Raw genomic sequence first — 17,917 nt, forward strand, 5'->3', positions numbered from 1 at the left:
AACAGTCAATCCTAGGGCCCAGAGGTAATTGTAGTGCCTTGAAGCTCAAGTGTACCCCCTCCATTTCCAGTTATGACTCCTGGCGTAGTTAACCTCAGCCAGGGACCTCTTTGGTACATTCTAGGGTTTTATGTCTCCCCCATTGCAGGTATGGGGCATTGGTTCTGGTTATTCAAAGCATGAAGGAAACCTAGTGCTCTGAACATAGCTGAGGCAATGTCAGTAACACTTAACTACTGAGAGAGAACTGATTTATATACGTTGATCTTGAAAATAAGAGAGGATAAAGAGAGGTGTGAGCTCAAGGAGTCAAAAATTCACCAATTGAGTAATAGACAAGAAGTAAGTTGAAATAACACCACATAGCCCAAGAGACTTGTCAAACAGTCTTCAAAGTGGCCCGTGACCTGCATGCGCAGAGACAGCTGTCCTTGGAGCAGGCGAGGCTGTACTCCAGCCTGCCGTGGCCTTTTCACATTTTATGAATCTTACTGTAGCCTAACAAAATTAGACTCCAGATAGACTCAGTCTGCCTTCAAAGAGGGTAACAAAATAAAGCACTTCTGCTTTCCACATCCATAGCAATGCAGTTTTATATAAGCTCCCAGATGATAAACAGGACCCTGCCCACTGAGGACATATCCACAACACCAGTCCCACATTTGTGCTGAGTTTCCGATCTGCTGATGCCTTGAGACACTTGCCTTTTTGCAACATGGGCTTTACTTAAATGTCATAGGTTCTTTTTAATAGGCAAGCCTCCTCTCAGTGTATTTAACATCCTACAGCTTAGCAGTGTTCAATATTAAAGCCCTTTTCTTTCAGGTCTATACATGTTATACTGTATCTTTTTCCTTTTTATGAGACATTTATATTACTGTGTTTTTAACATTGCTACGCTATATGTCTTCTGTTCTCAGGAAAGTCCACTTTATCTCTGTGCCTTGAAGCGCTTTGGTTTCTTCGGGGGGTAAATTCTCTCCTGGTACCTAGCTCACAGCCCTGGACCAGCACATCTTAACATCAATCTTCTGTCCATTTTAATGGAACAGAAAGGGGAAAGGCCTCTGAGAGAAGCAGTTACACAAAGCCTTATCAGTATGGTTTTACGCTGTTCCATTCACCTCTGTATGCATCTCTGTGTCCAAGACAGACTTTGTCAGCAGCCCACAGTGAAGCACAGTGAAGACTTCGAGGTCTAACTCTCGGAAGTATGGGCGATAGCTCTGCAGCTGTGCCAGAGGATTTCCTGCCTCTCTCTCAGCAGCAGTCTGAAAAGTAAATGGCAGAATTAAGGTTGCAACCTGCAAGACTCTAAGGCTTTCTAGCTCAAATAAAGATATTTCTTTCTCAGATTTCTGCATTTTTTGTCAGGTTGAAAAAAAAGACTAAGAAGAATTCACCATAGCTAGTAGAGAGACAAGCACATAGAATCAGAAGCATTTTCATTTTGGACTGTACAATTTACTAAAAATTTTCTAGGAAAAAGAAAATACTTAGGAAGCTGGAATAATCTTTGCTATCTCCTTTCTGTGAATCAGTGGCCATTGTGAAAACCATTCTGGACTTGCACAATAAGCACCCATAAGCACCACGAGAGATGAAGGCAAATGTTTTTATCTTTGATTAATACCAGGATGGTAAACTATGGGATGCTCTGTTGCCTCTGGTTGGCAATTTGTAAGTTCTTAGAGATTCGCTCCACACAACCCTGTCACGGGAGACGATGTACGTTACACGTGTAACAGGATTTCTGTATTCTGTTGTCCTGGGCAGGGCACGGCATCTAAGGACTAGTCCGGGGCCAGTACTACAGTTAAGTAAGAAAGACTAGATACATTTCTTCCCAAAACTATTTGAGCCTGCTTATTCCCTGTAACTTAAGTGACTTTGTTACCATATCTGACTCAGTTATCATATCTGTGCAACAGCAGGGAAGTAGTAGCATATTTGCCTGGCTGAAATTGATAAAATGGACTCTGAATAACATTTATTAGCCACAGTGGTAGAAGTAGGGCCTTGTGGGATGCTTATGAGTTCCCAGACCCCAGGGTGCTGAGCCCGAAGCTGGGCGCACACTCCCCTGGCTTCTCTCTTTCAGCCAGCACAGATCTTGCATTCCAGACATGATGACAATACTGTAAGAGCTTATTCAAAAGAACAAGAAATAAAATCCAATAATTCATTAGTTGATAGGTTTGGGAAATAGATCTTAGTGTGTGATGAATATGGATAATTTTAAAGATGCCTTATCATGAATACATTGATTAAATACCTCAAGGAAAAGTTGCAAAACGAGCACCCGTGACTAGAATCAGTGGGAGATACGGTCTTTACCAGGGTTTGTATTTTCCAGATTCATCTCACAATTTCTGACCTGAGTCTAGGAATGGCAGGTTATTGCAGTAATTTGAGAGATGGGACACTGGCTTAAAATAGAAACCTTCCATAGTCTTAACCAGGGAGTAACTAATAGTATTATTGATAATCCTGCACATTTGCACTGCCCTGAACCACACTGCCTGCTGGAGAGTGGCTGGCCTCTGCAGCAGGCAATTTTCAAAATTCAGATGTCAGAAAGCAGAACTGAACCACTTGACTGTGATTAACTTTTGAAATTAACAACCCCTCTCAAAGCTTTTGCTTCTATGTCATCGTCCCTAGTCTGTCCTTCTTGTAAGTCCCTAGGGTATACACCTACCTTCTCCAGCTCAGAGAGCTCGGTATCAGGCTGGTTTCCGTCAGAACTGTCATCTGCTTGAGAACGACCTGCAGAGCCAGCTTTGCTGCCATCAGTCTTTTTTTTCCTTCCTTAAAGAGAAAAGCCACTTCAGAAACAAAGGCTGCACTGCACTCAACACTAGACAGCACTTGCAGCCAGGGAAATGGCACAGGTTGTACTTTAATCAGCCCTAAGAAAGCATGGAGCATACACAGATTGTATGTCATCCGTAGCCAGGATCACAGTCCAAAAGAGAGTCAAATGCATCTGGGGCTCCCCCCCAACCAGCTTCTCTTTTACAAAATCACAGTAAGAAATTAAAGCAAGTCTCACTGTTCTTACTGTAGTTTAAACGTTATGAAGTGATTGCAAAAATGAGCGGGACATCATCTTAAAAATCAAAATTTAATGTTTCTTCCTCAGACAAAGTATTGAGGAAGGAAGAGGGCCTGGGAAAGGAAGATAAGACACAACTACAGAAGGGACTTGCAAGGGTGCCAAGCCAACAGCAGAGTAACTCAATTAATTCCTTGCAACGGTCTTCACCGCTGACCAGTAGGGAGATTCTCACACCTGACGCACTACATAGCAGAGAGATCAAAGAAACTACATTGATTTCAAGTAATCACACAGGATGTTTTAGACCAAAGAGACAGCCAATAAGTCACCAGGGCCAGGTGACATTCACACAAGGTCCCCCGAGGAGTTCAAATGTGACATTTCAGAACTGCTGGCCACAGTGTCAGAGGACCGATAGCTTGCAAATGTAATTCCTCTTAGTAAAAAGAGATCGAATGAGAATCCAGAGAATTAAAGACCGGTGAGTCTATCCACCATCTCTGGGAACATGGCAGAGCTGTTGACAAAAAATAAGATCACTGAGCACATGGACATACAGTCTGTTGGGGAAAAGTCAGCAGGGCTTCTGCAAAGGAAAACCTTGCCTCACTAGCCTGCCAGGGTGTTGGTATCGTGTATAAAAGGGATCCATCAGCTAGAAGTGATTTAGATTTCCAAAAATACTTTGACAAAGTTTTACACCAGAAACTATTACAAAACTGAACTGGAATAGTGCCTTCTTGGACTGAAAGCTTGTTAGAGGAGAAGCAGCAAAGGGTAGTACTTAATGTGCACTTTTCAGATGGAATCAGCCATTGAGTCCTTCAGGAATCGGTTTTATTCAACTTCATAAGCAACGTGGAGAAGGGAATGCTCAGGGAAATCCCCAGCAAGTGCAAGGTTTGGCATACACTTTCATCTCCCATTTTATAACTGCTGTGCTGATGAGCATCAGAGACTTCTGCTTTTGTATCTCTGTGATCTTTTCTGGGGGCCAGGCCATAGATGAAGTGAAACAGTATCAACAAAGGTGCATCTTTTATTGCATTATCTTTGGAAGAGCAGAGTCAGACAGGAAAAGGTCTTCCATGTCATAATAAATAAACCCTCTGAATCAGACTGGAAAGTGAATTTGATATGCTATGTCTCTCCTAAGGAGCTCCTTGTTCCCTCTCCTCTGAGGAATAGTCTTAGGCTAGATTTTACGACAGTGCTTGAGCTGATCTAACGGCTCAGGGGTAGTCCTGCTCCTGCTACCTCTTTCTCCTGTTCCCTGCCACACACACCTGACACTTGCCTTGCACTGACTCAGGAAGCCTGATCACTGGTTAAGCAGTCAACTTGTTAAAATAGCAAAAAACTAACCTAGCCAAAAGTAAATAGCCAAAATAGCTACCACGTAGTAACACAGGGCAGGAAATCAGGCAGCTGAGAGCGCAGGCATGAGGGAGAGAGTGAAGCCTTCCCCTATTTGTTGGCAGTAAACTATTTAATTTAGCTCAGCTACAGTGAGATGCTGTACACCTAAAGGAGAAGCAAGGTTGGTGTCAAAACTGTATGTTCTGAAGGCTGTGACCCATGGTCACAGCACTCACTGATTTTTTTGTAGGCAAGACAAGCTAAGCTCAGGAATCTCTTGGTCTGGTCTGGGCTTGCTAGTCTGAGCACTTACTTGTTCTCCTTCAAAATAAAGTATCTAAAGTGATGGATCCTCCTCTTGTCCTAACTTTCCTTCTGCCTTAATCACTCTTACGTGACAGGTCCAGTCTGTGCAGAATGGGTTTGGCACAGGAGAAAAGGGCTCTCTAATCTGTGGCCTCCTCCGGTTGTTTTCATTGAATGGAATGTGAATTTTTGTCCGGTTTGGCTCAAAGGCAGACATGTTCCCAGGAAATGTTAATCCAAATGGAACTAGAGACAGAAAGAACTAAGCAAATCTACTTCAGCTTGGAAAACTGAAAGGCAAGTTCTGTTTCTTCTCTGTGGGAGCTAGCAATGGGAAAGGATGAAGTGTTTCCTTGCGCAGTAGAGCCATGACAAGGTTGCGAAGAGATCAGTTAGGTACAACCTAAAGGTCAGCTGCAAGGCAGCTCGAGCCACAGGTTCAGCACCAGACAATTGCACGAACCCGTCAAAGGCAGAACAACTGTGGTGGCGCATCCCCCCTCCGCCTGCCTGGACTGCTTTACAGTCTCAGTAACTCCCGTCAAACTTGGCCTTTGTGTAATGAGTTTGGTGGTTAAGCATCCCTTGACTGTATCAGAAACTCTTACATGGCTAAGGTGGGAGCAGCACTGTCTGTACCACGGAGCCAGCCGCCCCTGACAACCTTGGAACATATTTTACATCTGTACCAGCTGCCCCTGACAGCCTTGGAGCATATTTTATCTGGGTTGTAACTCAGGAGGATCTGTACCAGCATCACTGGAAGTTTTGAGAACTTTAGTAATTTCCAACCTGGATTGTGAAAACAGGATGGAAATTTAGTGATGCCTGAAGTCAATCATCTCGCGACCCTATAAAACAGCAGTACCAAGTGAGACAGTTTGAGCTCTTCTGGACTGCAGCAGGCTGCACCAGTAACTCACTCTGATGGGACACCTCTCAGAGTTGTGAACTCTTAAGTTTGCATCCGGAGGCCTGGCAACAGGACCTGGGCTGATCTCTGGCACCCTTTGCTCCTTGAGGCTTGACTTCTGCCCATTGAGACAACCATTTGAAGTCAGTATTTCACTGAACTCAAGGGGAATTTTTACCATGTACCTTTATCTGTGCATATTGCATTTTCACTAAACCCAAGGGGATTTTAAGAGGTACCTTTATCTGCGCATATAGTATTTCACTAAACTTGTGATAAATTACTAGGTACCTTTATTAGGCCTATTGCATGTGTGTGTGTGAATCGATTCAAATATTGCAGTAAACCTCATTTAATCACTTTGTAGATGCTAGATTAACCAATGATTAGTTACTGCTAAATTCTTGTGATTCTCCCCTTACTGTGAACAAACCTTAAACTACTGCTAAATACATATAATCCTTAGACATGAACCGTTGACCAAGTCTGAGACTAGGATTGGATCCAGCTGCACCTAGGCTCCTCTCTGAGGAGGAGTTTAGAAAGCAAGGGTGTCCATTCTGAACCTCGTGACTCAACAGGAGGGCCTCCTTTACCCCTCTTGTATTTTCTTCTATCTCAATTTTCCCTTCTCCCTCTCCCTCTCTTTATATATATATAAGTAATAGAGTGAACCTTGCCATCGAACTTTGTTAAATCACACTTCCATAAGTGTCTATTAAAATCACTTTTACAAATAGCTTTGGCAGTGATTGTGTTGCCACTCATCCGTGACAACAACTTTACTGCTGCAAAAAATCCTTTGGCAGGTGAAAACAGTCAATGAAAGCCCTGGACTTTCACTGTTAAATGCTAAGCATCAGCTTTCCCAAGGAGGCAGACTATCCAACACCTGTTTGGAGTAGGATATTTTTACATCTCCACTTCAGCTGCAACAGGAGTTGATCAGATAAGATTTCAAGCTAGATAGACCTTGCCACGAATTCTGTGCTTTATGCATACACAAGTGCAATGGCTGCAGTGCAATATGCCAGTCAAACCCCACATCACATCTGTTTGCTTAAACGTTTTAAACTTTCTTTACCATTCCTTTTTCTCACTGGACCAACAGCATTAATGGACGGTATGGCCTCCAGGGCTTCAGAATCAAAAGCAGCTGGTGGTGGGACATAGCCAGGGGTTGCTGAAAGAGCCAAAATGTAGAAATTGGGTTAGTTCAGCTCCTGAATGACAAAATACAGGCAAGATACATACATAGAGGAAGTACCATACGTTTCACCGTCCTAGTGAACAATTAGCCTTATCGTATGTCCACACTGCACTGGAATTACAGCTCTTTGCATTCCTCCAGCAAGGGAGGATAACAAGTGCTCAGCTGTCCTTGGACATCTGTCCATGTTGGTGAAGCTTAAAGGGCTGTGCTACGATGTCTGAGCCCTTTCCATGCTGGCCTTGTAGTGCTCTCAGAGGAGCAGAAAGGTGTTGAGGCTGCACTTTATTTCAGATGGAGTTGGTCTGTTGGTTTACAAACACAGCTCTCAATGGATAGCCTGTGTAAGGTATGTGGAAGTTGACAGTGTATTCTTCATGACGTTTACCTTATCAAAGACCATTTCAATGTGAAAGGAGATAATAAGTAAAGGGGGAAGCCATAAACAAGAACAGACAGACACAAACCTGGTAGACAAGGGATAATGGAGACAATGCTAAAGACCAAAAATCTCCAGTTTGTAATGGATGAGCCATTAAGAAACTGCAGGCACAGCTTTGAGAATGGACATCCAGACTTTGTAACCGATAAGATGGGACAAAAGAGGAACTTGAGGATTTGGGATATTCTGATGGTGGGGAAGGGTAGAACTATGCAAATTAATGAAGGAATGTGCAGGGAAGTGGGGCGGGGAGGAACAAAGAGGGGAATGGGCAGAAATAGCATAAAAGGGACTGGCCATGAGTAGAGCACTGCTGGTCAGTAGAACTGTCCGATCAGTACACTTGTCTGACTGAACCTTGTGCCTGATCACTGCAGTCTGTCCTATCTTCTTACTAAGTACTTTCTTAACTATATTTCAGTGTGATCTCACTGTCCTCTGTGTGTGTGCGCGCGTGCCACAAGGACTAAATGCCAACTACTGGTGAGACCTGTGTGAGTAAACACTGGGCCAGCAACTAGAGTTGGACCACTCTGGGCCTGCAGTGTCAGCAACTGGAGTGAGTGAGGGTCTTGGTGTCAGTAGTTAAAGGTGCCATAGTTCTTGGGAGCATCTCTACAGGGCACACAGACTTTGTGTCTGGAGCCTGTGCCTGCGAGAGGAGCGTGTGAGTGTGCATATCTGTTTGCCAGCGAGCAGCAAGCTGGAATAGCCAGTGAGTAGGGGATCCATGGAGCAGATTAGAGGGCCTGGGATCTGGGCAGGCTATTGGACAGATGGAAGGGCTGTGCCAATACTTGTGGGATCTGCGAATGTTCATGTGCTTGTGACTCTAGAGTGTATTGTTTGTGTGCCTTCACTAGTGAACTTCAGCCTTAACCAGCTAAAGAGCAGGATGGGGACTTGGCTCTCTCTACTTATGTTTTATGCAAGTCCTATACATAGGTGCTGTTGAAGGCAGCACCTTGTCTGTGGCAGTCCATGTAGCTGTGTCCATCGGCCTGGGACAGAGACCCCAGGGTCTCACGCTGGGCTCCGGCAGCAGCTGGAGGCAGCAGATGCTTGTAACATCCTTTAACAGCTTGTTACAACACGAATACTGGAGAAACATGCTGTTTCTTTAGGGTAGAGGCTGGTTTACTCCAGTATCCACCATACTCAGGCAGATTCTGCCAAGTCTACCTGGGAACAGTCAAAGGGATGTCACTGAGGAGGTGATTAAGAAGGGCAGTTTGGACTCAGACAGATTGAAAACAATAGTTGTCCATGCATGAACTCTTAGGCCTCTGTAAAAATGCAGTATGTGTTACCATATACTTCCTCCATTGATGTTTAAGCCAATCTCTTTGACTTCACAGCTGGTGCAGGCCCAGAACATACAAATGTTTGATACTCACCTGCCAAGCATTTTCCCAGCACAGTCTGCAGCTCTGTGATATTCTGTAATCGAGTCAAAACTTTCCCCTTCATCTCAGCATCCTGTTGCTGGCAGAAGGCATTTACAACCTAGAGATACAAACCAAACTCACTGACTTTGGGAGATTTGTAACCCCTTTTACTACTTTTTCTTTTCTGAATAACATCCTCAAGTCCTGAATAAGCACACAACACAGCACAAGTGGCCTGTATGACCAGATCCACACTGCATGAACAAAGCTCTTCAGAGGCCCATAAGAACATGGACGTAATTGGTGCAATCTACAAAAAGCAACAGAGCAACACCTACAGGTCTAATATTAACTGAAGAAGAGGAATTCGCAAACAGCACCTTGCCAGGTTTCTGTGCTGCTTGTGGCTCTGGAGACTCCTTGGCACTTCCCAGGTCTGCCAGGAAAGAGGCAGTCCTGGGAGAAGAGCAGGAACAGGGAGGACTGGGGATGTGGAATTGCACCAACTCTGACATAGCTCGTTATCAGAATAAACCCAGCAGGGAACATTCCCACTGACCATCAACGTTAGCAAATACGTGGTCCAAATCTGCCTGAAGGCACTGCATTTCACCCTTCTGTAAGCTCACAGAGGTACAGAACAAAGCATACAATCACAACCGAATTTGCAAGGGACCTGTGGAGGCCTCTAGTCCAACACCCTGCTCAAAGCAGCGTTAACTAAACAGGTTGCTTAAAGCCTTTTCTAGTAGAGCACTGAGCATCTCCAAGAAAGGCACAGCTTCTCTGGAAGTGGAGCACAACCTTTCTGTTAGTTAACAGGAGACCACAGTAAAAGACCACAACCATGCTCTCCCCTCTGGCTTTCCCTCTCCAGGCTGGACAACCTCTGCTCTCCCAGCCTCCCCTCATACGCCAGGTGCTCCAGCCTCTCATCAGCCTGGTGGCCTCCGCTGGACTCACTCCAGAATGACAACAGGAGCCCCAAACTGGACACAGTACTGCAGACAGGGCCTCACATATGCCAAGCAGAAGGCAACAAGCAATGCCCTTGACCTGCTGGCGACTCCTCTGCTCTCCAGCATGGTGAGACTGACCTTTTCTTTCTGATGTCCCCTTCATAGTTTAGATATATATTACCTCATAGTTTAGACATATATTTGGGGTTTACAGCATCCTCCCTGCAAGAGCAAAACCTATTTTCATACACCAAAATGTGCCAGAGCGTACAGACTGCAGCTGAGTGGCAGGTGGAAAATTCACATCAGTGACGCAGTCCTTAGAGCCTCTGTCCAAGGAAGCAGAGTTGCTGCTAGCAGAAGGATAAACGATAATGAACAGAAGAACACACAAAGATCACCAGGACCTTGCTGGAGAAGGTTTCCAAGAGGCAAGACTCCTCTTCAACAGCAATTGTACCCTTGAAGCCTTGGGTTAGTGTTTGTAAGTGCTGCTCCTCAGTGACACTCCAGAACATGCAGACAAGGCTCTACTCACCTCACGAAACCAGTTGAGAGCATAGAACAGGAGTGAGCACAGAAATTCCCGTTCCTGCTTGGATAGGGAGTCCAGCTTCCCTGCAACCTCCAGGTCAGTCAGGTACAGGGGGCAACCTGGGACAAAGCAGGAAGAGAACATGTTGGACTGAGTTTGCTACCCATCCTTTGGTCTTCGCATGGACAAAGTTTCTTACCAAAGCCTGTATCAATTCCAATGGCTATTTGGAGTAAGCCTCGTCAGCCACTCCATCCCCAGACAAAGCAATTGTCTCCCCTGCCTCCCTTCCACTTTGTGGGCAACAGAGCATCTCAGCCTCCTTCACAAACTGCACAGTTCTCCCTACCACTGCAGGAAGTCTTTGCAGATCTGGGACAGGAACAAGTCAGACAGACTCACTCTATAAAAGGTCCATTTCCCATACCTAATAAGGCATCAATCTCCTCCAGGCTTCCACTGTTTTGCTCTCCAGTGTAGAGCCTCAACAATCGGAAACAGGGTGACAGACATATCGGTGACACTACCCTGGGGGGGGGGGGGGGAGGAAAAAAAAATGGAGTGAGTCCTATGTTTTACATACCTCCAGAATCCCCATCACTTTACCATTATGTCTGATGTCCTCCCCATGCCACCGTGCCTTTGCCTTCTATTTTGCTTTTTGCAAGTCCCAGCAACATAGAGCAGAAATGCACCATTGGTTAAAAAAAAAAATTAAAAATTGGTGATCACCAGTTTTCTGGAAAACCATATAAAGACAGAAAAACTGCTGTAACGGAGAAAAAAATGAAGTCAGATTTATTTCTGGTAGAAAGCAAAGTTGAATAATTCAGAAGGAACTATAAGAAATTGTGCAAAAGACAGCTGTGAACAGCAGAGAAACCTTCTTGAATGTTTTGTAGCATGCTGCTGCTCACATTCTGAGTGAGGAAAATTAAAATTTTTTCCATAGATGCATGTAAAGTAGCTATATTTTATTTTAAAGTGGCCATGTCTTTTTTTAAAGCATGACTGAAATCACAGCAAAATCTTATGACATTAAATTATGCAGGATATGAAGGTGTCAGTTAAAAACAAAAAAGCCTTTTGTTATTTTTAACTTCGATGCCCTGCTGTTTAATTGGATGTTTTTATTTCTTACATGCTTCCTGTTCCATTCTCCAAAGACAAAGCCCATATTTCTCAGTCAAATTTCACTTGTGGCTGCATGTTTGTGGTTTTGCTCTGGAGCACAAGTCTACGTTGTCAAAGTACAACTGAAGGTGAAACGAACCGTGTGCTGTTGACGCACACTAAGTCCTTGGTGACTCTCTATTTGAGAATCATCACTCAAAATATTAATTTTGCCACCTCAAAGTTGCCTATCCATCTCAATATGGCATTCAATATCACCATAACACTGGAAGAAAGAGCTACTATTCTCATGTAACAGATGGGAAACAAGGCAGATGCAGCATGACTTACCCAAGATCACCTAAACAGCCTGAGGCAGAACAGACCGCCGGTTCCCCACCAGCTTATGCCTCTAGACCTAGCTGAGTATATCTAACAGCAAGAGAAGGAAAACAACACTGGAAACTGGTAAATTCTCTGACCAGCTCCTTATCAGGCACTTTGGCAGGCAGGGCTGATAGCAGTGCAGTGCACCAAATGAAAACAATTCCTTTAACTGTGGGATGACTGCAAAGGTAAGCATGAAAGTACCTTTTACTTTGGTTACTCATTCCATCAGTGACCCTGCCAAGCTCGCTCTGCGACACCAATGGTAAGAGGTTAATAGCAATTGCTCCCTGACTTTCATCTTCATCCAGATTATACAAGGACTTCACTGGGAACAAGAACGATCTGCAAGGAAAGACAGACGTGCTCTTGTTAACAAACTCAGCTGTCAGTGATAGAAACATTACAAATACTTAGCCTGCGATTAGCATACCCATCCACTGTGGGGTTGAGATCCACCACAAAGTCACTGGGAAAGTCCTCCACCAAACTCTTCCCAAACTCATCCTATAAAGAAAGGAAAAAAACTTGCTCAGCAAAGGGGCTCAGTGAAAAAAGCTTCAACAGCAGCAGAGGAAAATGCAGAAGATAAAGCCAAGCAAAAGTATCCTGGAACAGTCACAGCAATGAAGCCTGCTGCCTGCAAGGAGAGCCAAGGCCTGCCTTTAGAGACAAAGCCAGGAAACATTGCTAAGTACACACAACCAATTTCTTCCTTGCTCTTTGGACACAGGCTTGTCTACAAGTTCCGCAGTGCTGCGGAGAGGCAGAGCAGCTGGCTGGAAGAGGAAAGCAGCCATGGAAGTTCTCTATCCTAAGAGCCGATCATCAGAATGAAACGGCTGTAAAGTGCTGACAAAGTTTTATTTCACATGATGTGTCCCACATACTTCACATGCTTACACTGTTAGAAACAATTAAGGGAGAAGTAAAGTAATAGATGTGACAGAGATTGGACAAACAGATCATGAAAAGACCCCAAAAAAACTGAAAAAAGTTGTGAGAAGAACCTTAGCTTGCTTTTACATTTCAGTCTTGCAAGGAAAAAGGAGAAACCCTCCTTCCTTTGCTTTTCCTCCTTGGAGCACTCAGCTGGACCTCAGGAGACTGGCATTTCTAGCCCTAGGCACAGAGTGTTTAGAGTGACTGCCAGCATTTCACAGCTCCCTGGTCACCTTCCCTCGTTCTAACACACAGTTCCTCTTCTCTGTAACCAGCAGGGGCAAAGAGCACTTGTGCCACAAAGAGTGATCAATACCACAGCAGCCCTCAGTGGTCTCCTGGGCCCCAAGAAGGCTTGCTACCCTCCTGGCAGGCACAGCACACATGCAAAAAGAGCAAGAAGAAAGAGCTGTCCAGTGGCCTTCACAAACCTCTTCCTATTACCATAAATACCATTTATTGACTTACGACTATAGTTCTTCCAAGTCCTTCGGCATCAAATACCCTTAATAGTCTGACCAGAAGCCAATTTCAATACTAAGTTTAAAGTTCTTTCAGATTGTAGTTTTATGTATGAATCTTAAAAGCAGGCTCTGAAATGTCATTTAATTTCCATTAAAAGGCTTCCCTGTTGTCATGTAAAAGTTCACGTAAAGGAAGCTGTTAAAGCACCATGAGGAATCTGCCACAATCAAAAAAAGCCGAGAGAGTTGAAAGAGGATTTTGCATCTGATCAATCTCTTACAGGAACCTTAAGCATGCCTAGAACGAAAAAAGAGTTCTCAGACTGGAGTGAAGTCTTCAAATTGACTCTGTCCTGCCAATGCCTGAAAAACATCATGTTTCTGAAGAATTCATTTAAGTGATTAAGTTAAAACTACTCTGCAACCTACCAGGAGCTGCAAGTCCAAATTCCCCTTCTGCTTCTCAATCAAACTGGCGAGTTCATCATAGTACAGAGCCAAGACCTCTGGTGTTTGCTCACAGCAGAAGCCCACAAGGTCCAGCAAGGTAGAAAGCTGAAAGGAGAGAGAGCAGTCCGCAGAAATGGGTAAGGTAAATGGATCCAGCTCAAGCTTCTGCTTTGAGTCCCTCCCCCTTTTACACTAATTTACTCTGAGGCATATCCAAAGTTTCATCTCTAGGGTAACAGCCCATGATGATTGGTCTTGCAAAGACCCAGTTTTAAGAAGGAACATAGGTCTTTTAAGGTCCTGGCCCTGCTCCACCATGAAATAACACAAAAGAGTCTGCCCAGGACCACCCTTAAATAGAGTGCCAGCCTAGAAGAAGGTTCTTCAACAGCAATTAAGGAAAAAGGCCAAGGCTAGGCCACCCCTGTACAGCAGAAGTACTTTCTCTAGATAGCCTGAAAGGCACCGCTGCCAAGCTGAGAGGACAGCGAAGGTTGCCTTTGGCTCACTGAAGCAGATTGTCCCGTTTCTTTCCTTTGTGTTTGAAATCATGTCTGGATAGGAGACATTGACTAGATGGCTGCAGTACTGCTTCTGCTGGACTAGCCGTAGGCAAGACCAGCGGGTGCTATCTTAATATAGATCTTTGTTTCTCCAAAACAATTTTTAATAGACTCTTGGCTCTGCAGTCAATGTACAAGAATCCCAGACCCAGTAAAGCTACACACATACTACTTCACCTAGGACTGTGTTTCTAGTCACACCTCCTTGCTGACCATATCCTCCCTCTCTCCCACACTGCCCCATTCTTGGTACTCACCTGCCCATCACGCTCGCTGTTCAGCTCTGGTCTCTCCAATGAACTACCATCTCCTTCATTTCTGAAAGCAATTGATAACCTTGCTTTTGTTACACAACACTTAAGAAATGGCAAAACCCATCACACACACAAGGTTTTCTCTCCAGAAGTTGGAGAATTGTGCATGAAAAAGATGTTCCTTGGAACATTATTATGAAAAGACCTGCTGCTGTTTGGGACCTCAATGTCTTCTTCAAGGATATGCTTTTTCTAACCTACTGAAACCTAAAGCCCTCTAGTCATCCCCATAATGAAGTCCTCTGGCTCAGGGCCTGGAGCTAAGATGGGCTTTTCTCTTCACATAATAAACAGCAAAAGCATTTTATTAAGAAGTGCAAAATCAGCGAGCTACACAATGCTTCCCAACACCAGTTAAATTCTTGTTTTCCAGGTGCTTTAATCTTTGTCACAGCTCTTATCAGGAGTTTGCCTGGTTTATGAATGCTGTTCATAAATTATTTATACAGTACATTGGAAATTGTCATGCCAATGCCCAGCACAGCAGTAACAATCTTTCTCCTTGCTTATCTTTTAGATTTCCCTGTATTCAAACATGGAGCACACTAGTTATTCATCCTTAGTGTCAGAAGCGGATCTGCAGTCAGTCCACCACAGTGTTCAAATTTTTTTTCCAAGCAACAGGTCCTGCTGGCGCTAGTCAAAGCATCCATGAATAGGCATTAACAAGAAATTCAGGATGCCTTTGAGATTAGCAGCAGGTGAGCAGTATTGAATGGGTTGTAACACCAAATACCGCAATCTGCAGAAAAGAGTTTTAAGTTCCTGGATTTGACCAAGATGTGTACGAACAAGAAGGCAATGCCTCCTTTTCTTTGTCCCACTCCTAGTTTGGCCTGAACTGAAAGCATGTTAAATTAATCTTTGCTACATTCTCTCTCACCTTTTTAATGCCACACTGCCTATCATGGTAACAGCACCAATAATCCCCATTTGTTTGTGGTTGGGAACTGTGCTGGAGAGCCATTTCCTGATCACCATGTGCATATCATCCTAAAAAGAAAGACACAGACCACGTCACCACAGAGGTACTTGTGTGCATTACTCACAATTCTATTGGCATCTTCACTTAATGTCATCTCCAAAGGCTGTGGGCAGCTTTGCAAAAGGAATGCACATTCTGTGATTTCCTTTATTATGAGAATACCGGATACAACTCTAGGTAAGGCTGCAAACAGCATTAAAAGTGACTCACTTTGACTTTGCTCTAATTACTACACAGAACATGTAGATGGTCCAGGTTTCATCTATAATTAATAGAAGAATACATTAAAAAAAATAGCAGACGGTCTTGGAGCCCTTCACACACAAACAGCAGCTGCAGAGCTGCCCTCCAAAACACTTCAGGAGGCTGAGGGATGGAACAGTTCTTGGTGAAGGTCCAAAGAGAGCTGTAGGCAACAGCATACCAAACACCTGGGATTAAGATATTTCTCATGCTGCCTCCCTTGTCCCCTGCCTGTGGGCAAGCATGCCCTGCACAATTGTAAAGGTTTCTTTGCAGCAGCTCTGCAAGCCCATGGCAGGTCTCAATGCAGCATGCTCTATTTCAACAGCTGTGTCAAGCAGCTGATCGGTTGCACTTTTCGAAAATGGTACAAACATCTTTGAAGACTTCTGAAAGCCTGGACCACTAATTATAGAATAAAAGGTCTCCTGACACTGAGAGCATGAAGCGTACTCAGTTCTAGAAGTGTGATGCTTCAGGAAAGCTGGGAGATTAGTCTCCTGGATGAGACATCTAATACTTGCCAAAGAGATCGAAGGCAAAGCACAGAAGAGTGTGTGGCAAATCAGCCACAGGAATCCAAGCTGCACCTGCACTGCTGGCAGAGGAATGCAAATCAAGAAAGCCGTTATCCTGAGAGATGAGGATGGAACAGCTAACCAGAGGCTAAAACAGGGCAGCCACCAAGAGGTCCAGAGTAGTGTCTCTGACAAAGGGATATGTTCTGCCTGATCCCGTGAACTGATAAACTGTAGGCGAAAAAAGACAGAAACCTTAGCTAATCAGACAATCATGGGAGAGGGCTGCCAAGTGGGCCCTGACCAAAGCTAAGGGACAGCGCAGCTTCCTGATACCTAGAAGTAGGTATCAGGAAATAATTTATTTCAAAGCAGGGATGGAACAATGAATGCACTAAGCAGAAAACCCACTTATTTTAGCCAGTTAGCAACAGTCCTATTGCTAGCTTAAGCAATGATCACTGCAGAAGAGCAGCATCCCTGTTATGAGGAACAGCATTCTCAGACTGCAACAGAGCACGTGTGAGAACTCAGAAGCAGCTTCATAAAAGCAGCAAAGACCTCGCAGGCCACTGAAAAACATTACGGAATCAAAACAGCCCTGGTTGAATTGATTCTTATTAACTCTCCCTATTGATCCTGCAAAGGAGGAGGTTGGCCCATACAGAGATCCTCAGGGATTGAGCACTGCATGAAAGCACAAGCTCTGACCAGAGAGGCGTTTTGAGACAGAGGAGATGAAGGCTTGAGTTATGCTACGCAAACTACCAGTGCCAACAAGATCAAACTGGTAGCAGAGAAAAGGACAGTACGTGGTTATGCCATCTTTTAATGACCTTCATTAGGCAAGATGCCTCTGGAATGACCTGTGCAGTGCAAGGACAAATGCTTAATCTGCCTGTAGATTCTTGTGTCCAAGAGGCATCAGTTTTAGAAGTACAGTTAAGAGAAGGCAAAGAGGAATTTGGTTCCCAGGATACCGATTTCTTTTCCAGGGTCATCTACCCCTGGAGTCTTTGGTATCACTGAGGACAGAGTCAAACTGCCAACCTTGGACCCCCCCAGTCACAAACTCTCAGCTCAGAATAAATTCCAGAGCTTACACTCCTCCCGTTCTTTTTGCAAGTTATGAGGGTGACAGGCAGAACACTTCTTCCTGACGGCTAGTCCTTCTGGGCTGCAAAGTCACCTTGTGTGTTGCCAAGGCAATATTCACAAGAAAGAAAGACTCAGGGGTGTGGGGGAGAAATTACTGAGGAAAGTAGTTCAGAAAGGAGCTAAGCCTACCATAAAACTGGAAAATTTTGGCAGTGAAGAGCTCCATGTTAACAGAGTGAGTGGGAAGAAATGATTACAGACATGCTGTTTTACATGCCACAGACCAATCGGGAAAAGAGGAAGAGCAGTTTTCCTTCATAGTCTCAAGCTAGCATGTGTAAACATACCCACAACTAGAAACTATACAGGGACTCAAAGAAAGACAAATAGTCCTAATTTCTAGGAGCTGAGCTTTACAAATGGGAAGATTTTAAACCCAGGCATCTCCATTGTGGAATAAATGTCTGTCTTTGAGGTATTTCTTTATCTTTATCTGATCACTGCCATGCTCAAGGAGCCAGAAATCCAGACAAAGGTATCTGATACCATCACTATTATGCTGCAACTGAGTCATACAAGGTATCCTATGTAAAATGAATACAAATTTAGGCAGACCAGGTTTGATAGCTTCTCGTGTTTAAACTAGAGGCACAAAAGGTGCGAAGTC

General features: G+C 44.2%; 1 protein-coding gene across 4 annotated transcripts in view; it reads right to left on the minus strand.

Moving 5' to 3' along the window:
• Positions 1 to 17,917, minus strand: part of FANCD2 (FA complementation group D2) — a 56,710-nt gene that overhangs the window by 17,325 nt on the left and 21,468 nt on the right. For all 4 annotated transcript variants that reach the window (XM_087743773.1, XM_087743771.1, XM_087743772.1 and 1 more), the window contains exons 19-29: positions 15,290 to 15,399; positions 14,350 to 14,410; positions 13,509 to 13,634; positions 12,107 to 12,180; positions 11,878 to 12,018; positions 10,601 to 10,701; positions 10,177 to 10,292; positions 8,689 to 8,797; positions 6,724 to 6,822; positions 2,702 to 2,811; positions 1,125 to 1,271 (exon numbers count right to left, since the gene is read on the minus strand). In XM_087743773.1, coding sequence (XP_087599899.1) covers positions 1,125 to 1,271; positions 2,702 to 2,811; positions 6,724 to 6,822; positions 8,689 to 8,797; positions 10,177 to 10,292; positions 10,601 to 10,701; positions 11,878 to 12,018; positions 12,107 to 12,180; positions 13,509 to 13,634; positions 14,350 to 14,410; positions 15,290 to 15,399 — 1,194 coding nt within the window. The remainder of the gene's footprint in view (positions 1 to 1,124; positions 1,272 to 2,701; positions 2,812 to 6,723; positions 6,823 to 8,688; positions 8,798 to 10,176; positions 10,293 to 10,600; positions 10,702 to 11,877; positions 12,019 to 12,106; positions 12,181 to 13,508; positions 13,635 to 14,349; positions 14,411 to 15,289; positions 15,400 to 17,917) is intronic.

The sequence above is a fragment of the Nipponia nippon genome, unplaced genomic scaffold, assembly GCF_047370975.1.
Source record: "Nipponia nippon isolate SJK-2023a ecotype South Korea unplaced genomic scaffold, ASM4737097v1 scaffold_9, whole genome shotgun sequence".
Lineage (NCBI taxonomy): Eukaryota > Metazoa > Chordata > Aves > Pelecaniformes > Threskiornithidae > Nipponia > Nipponia nippon.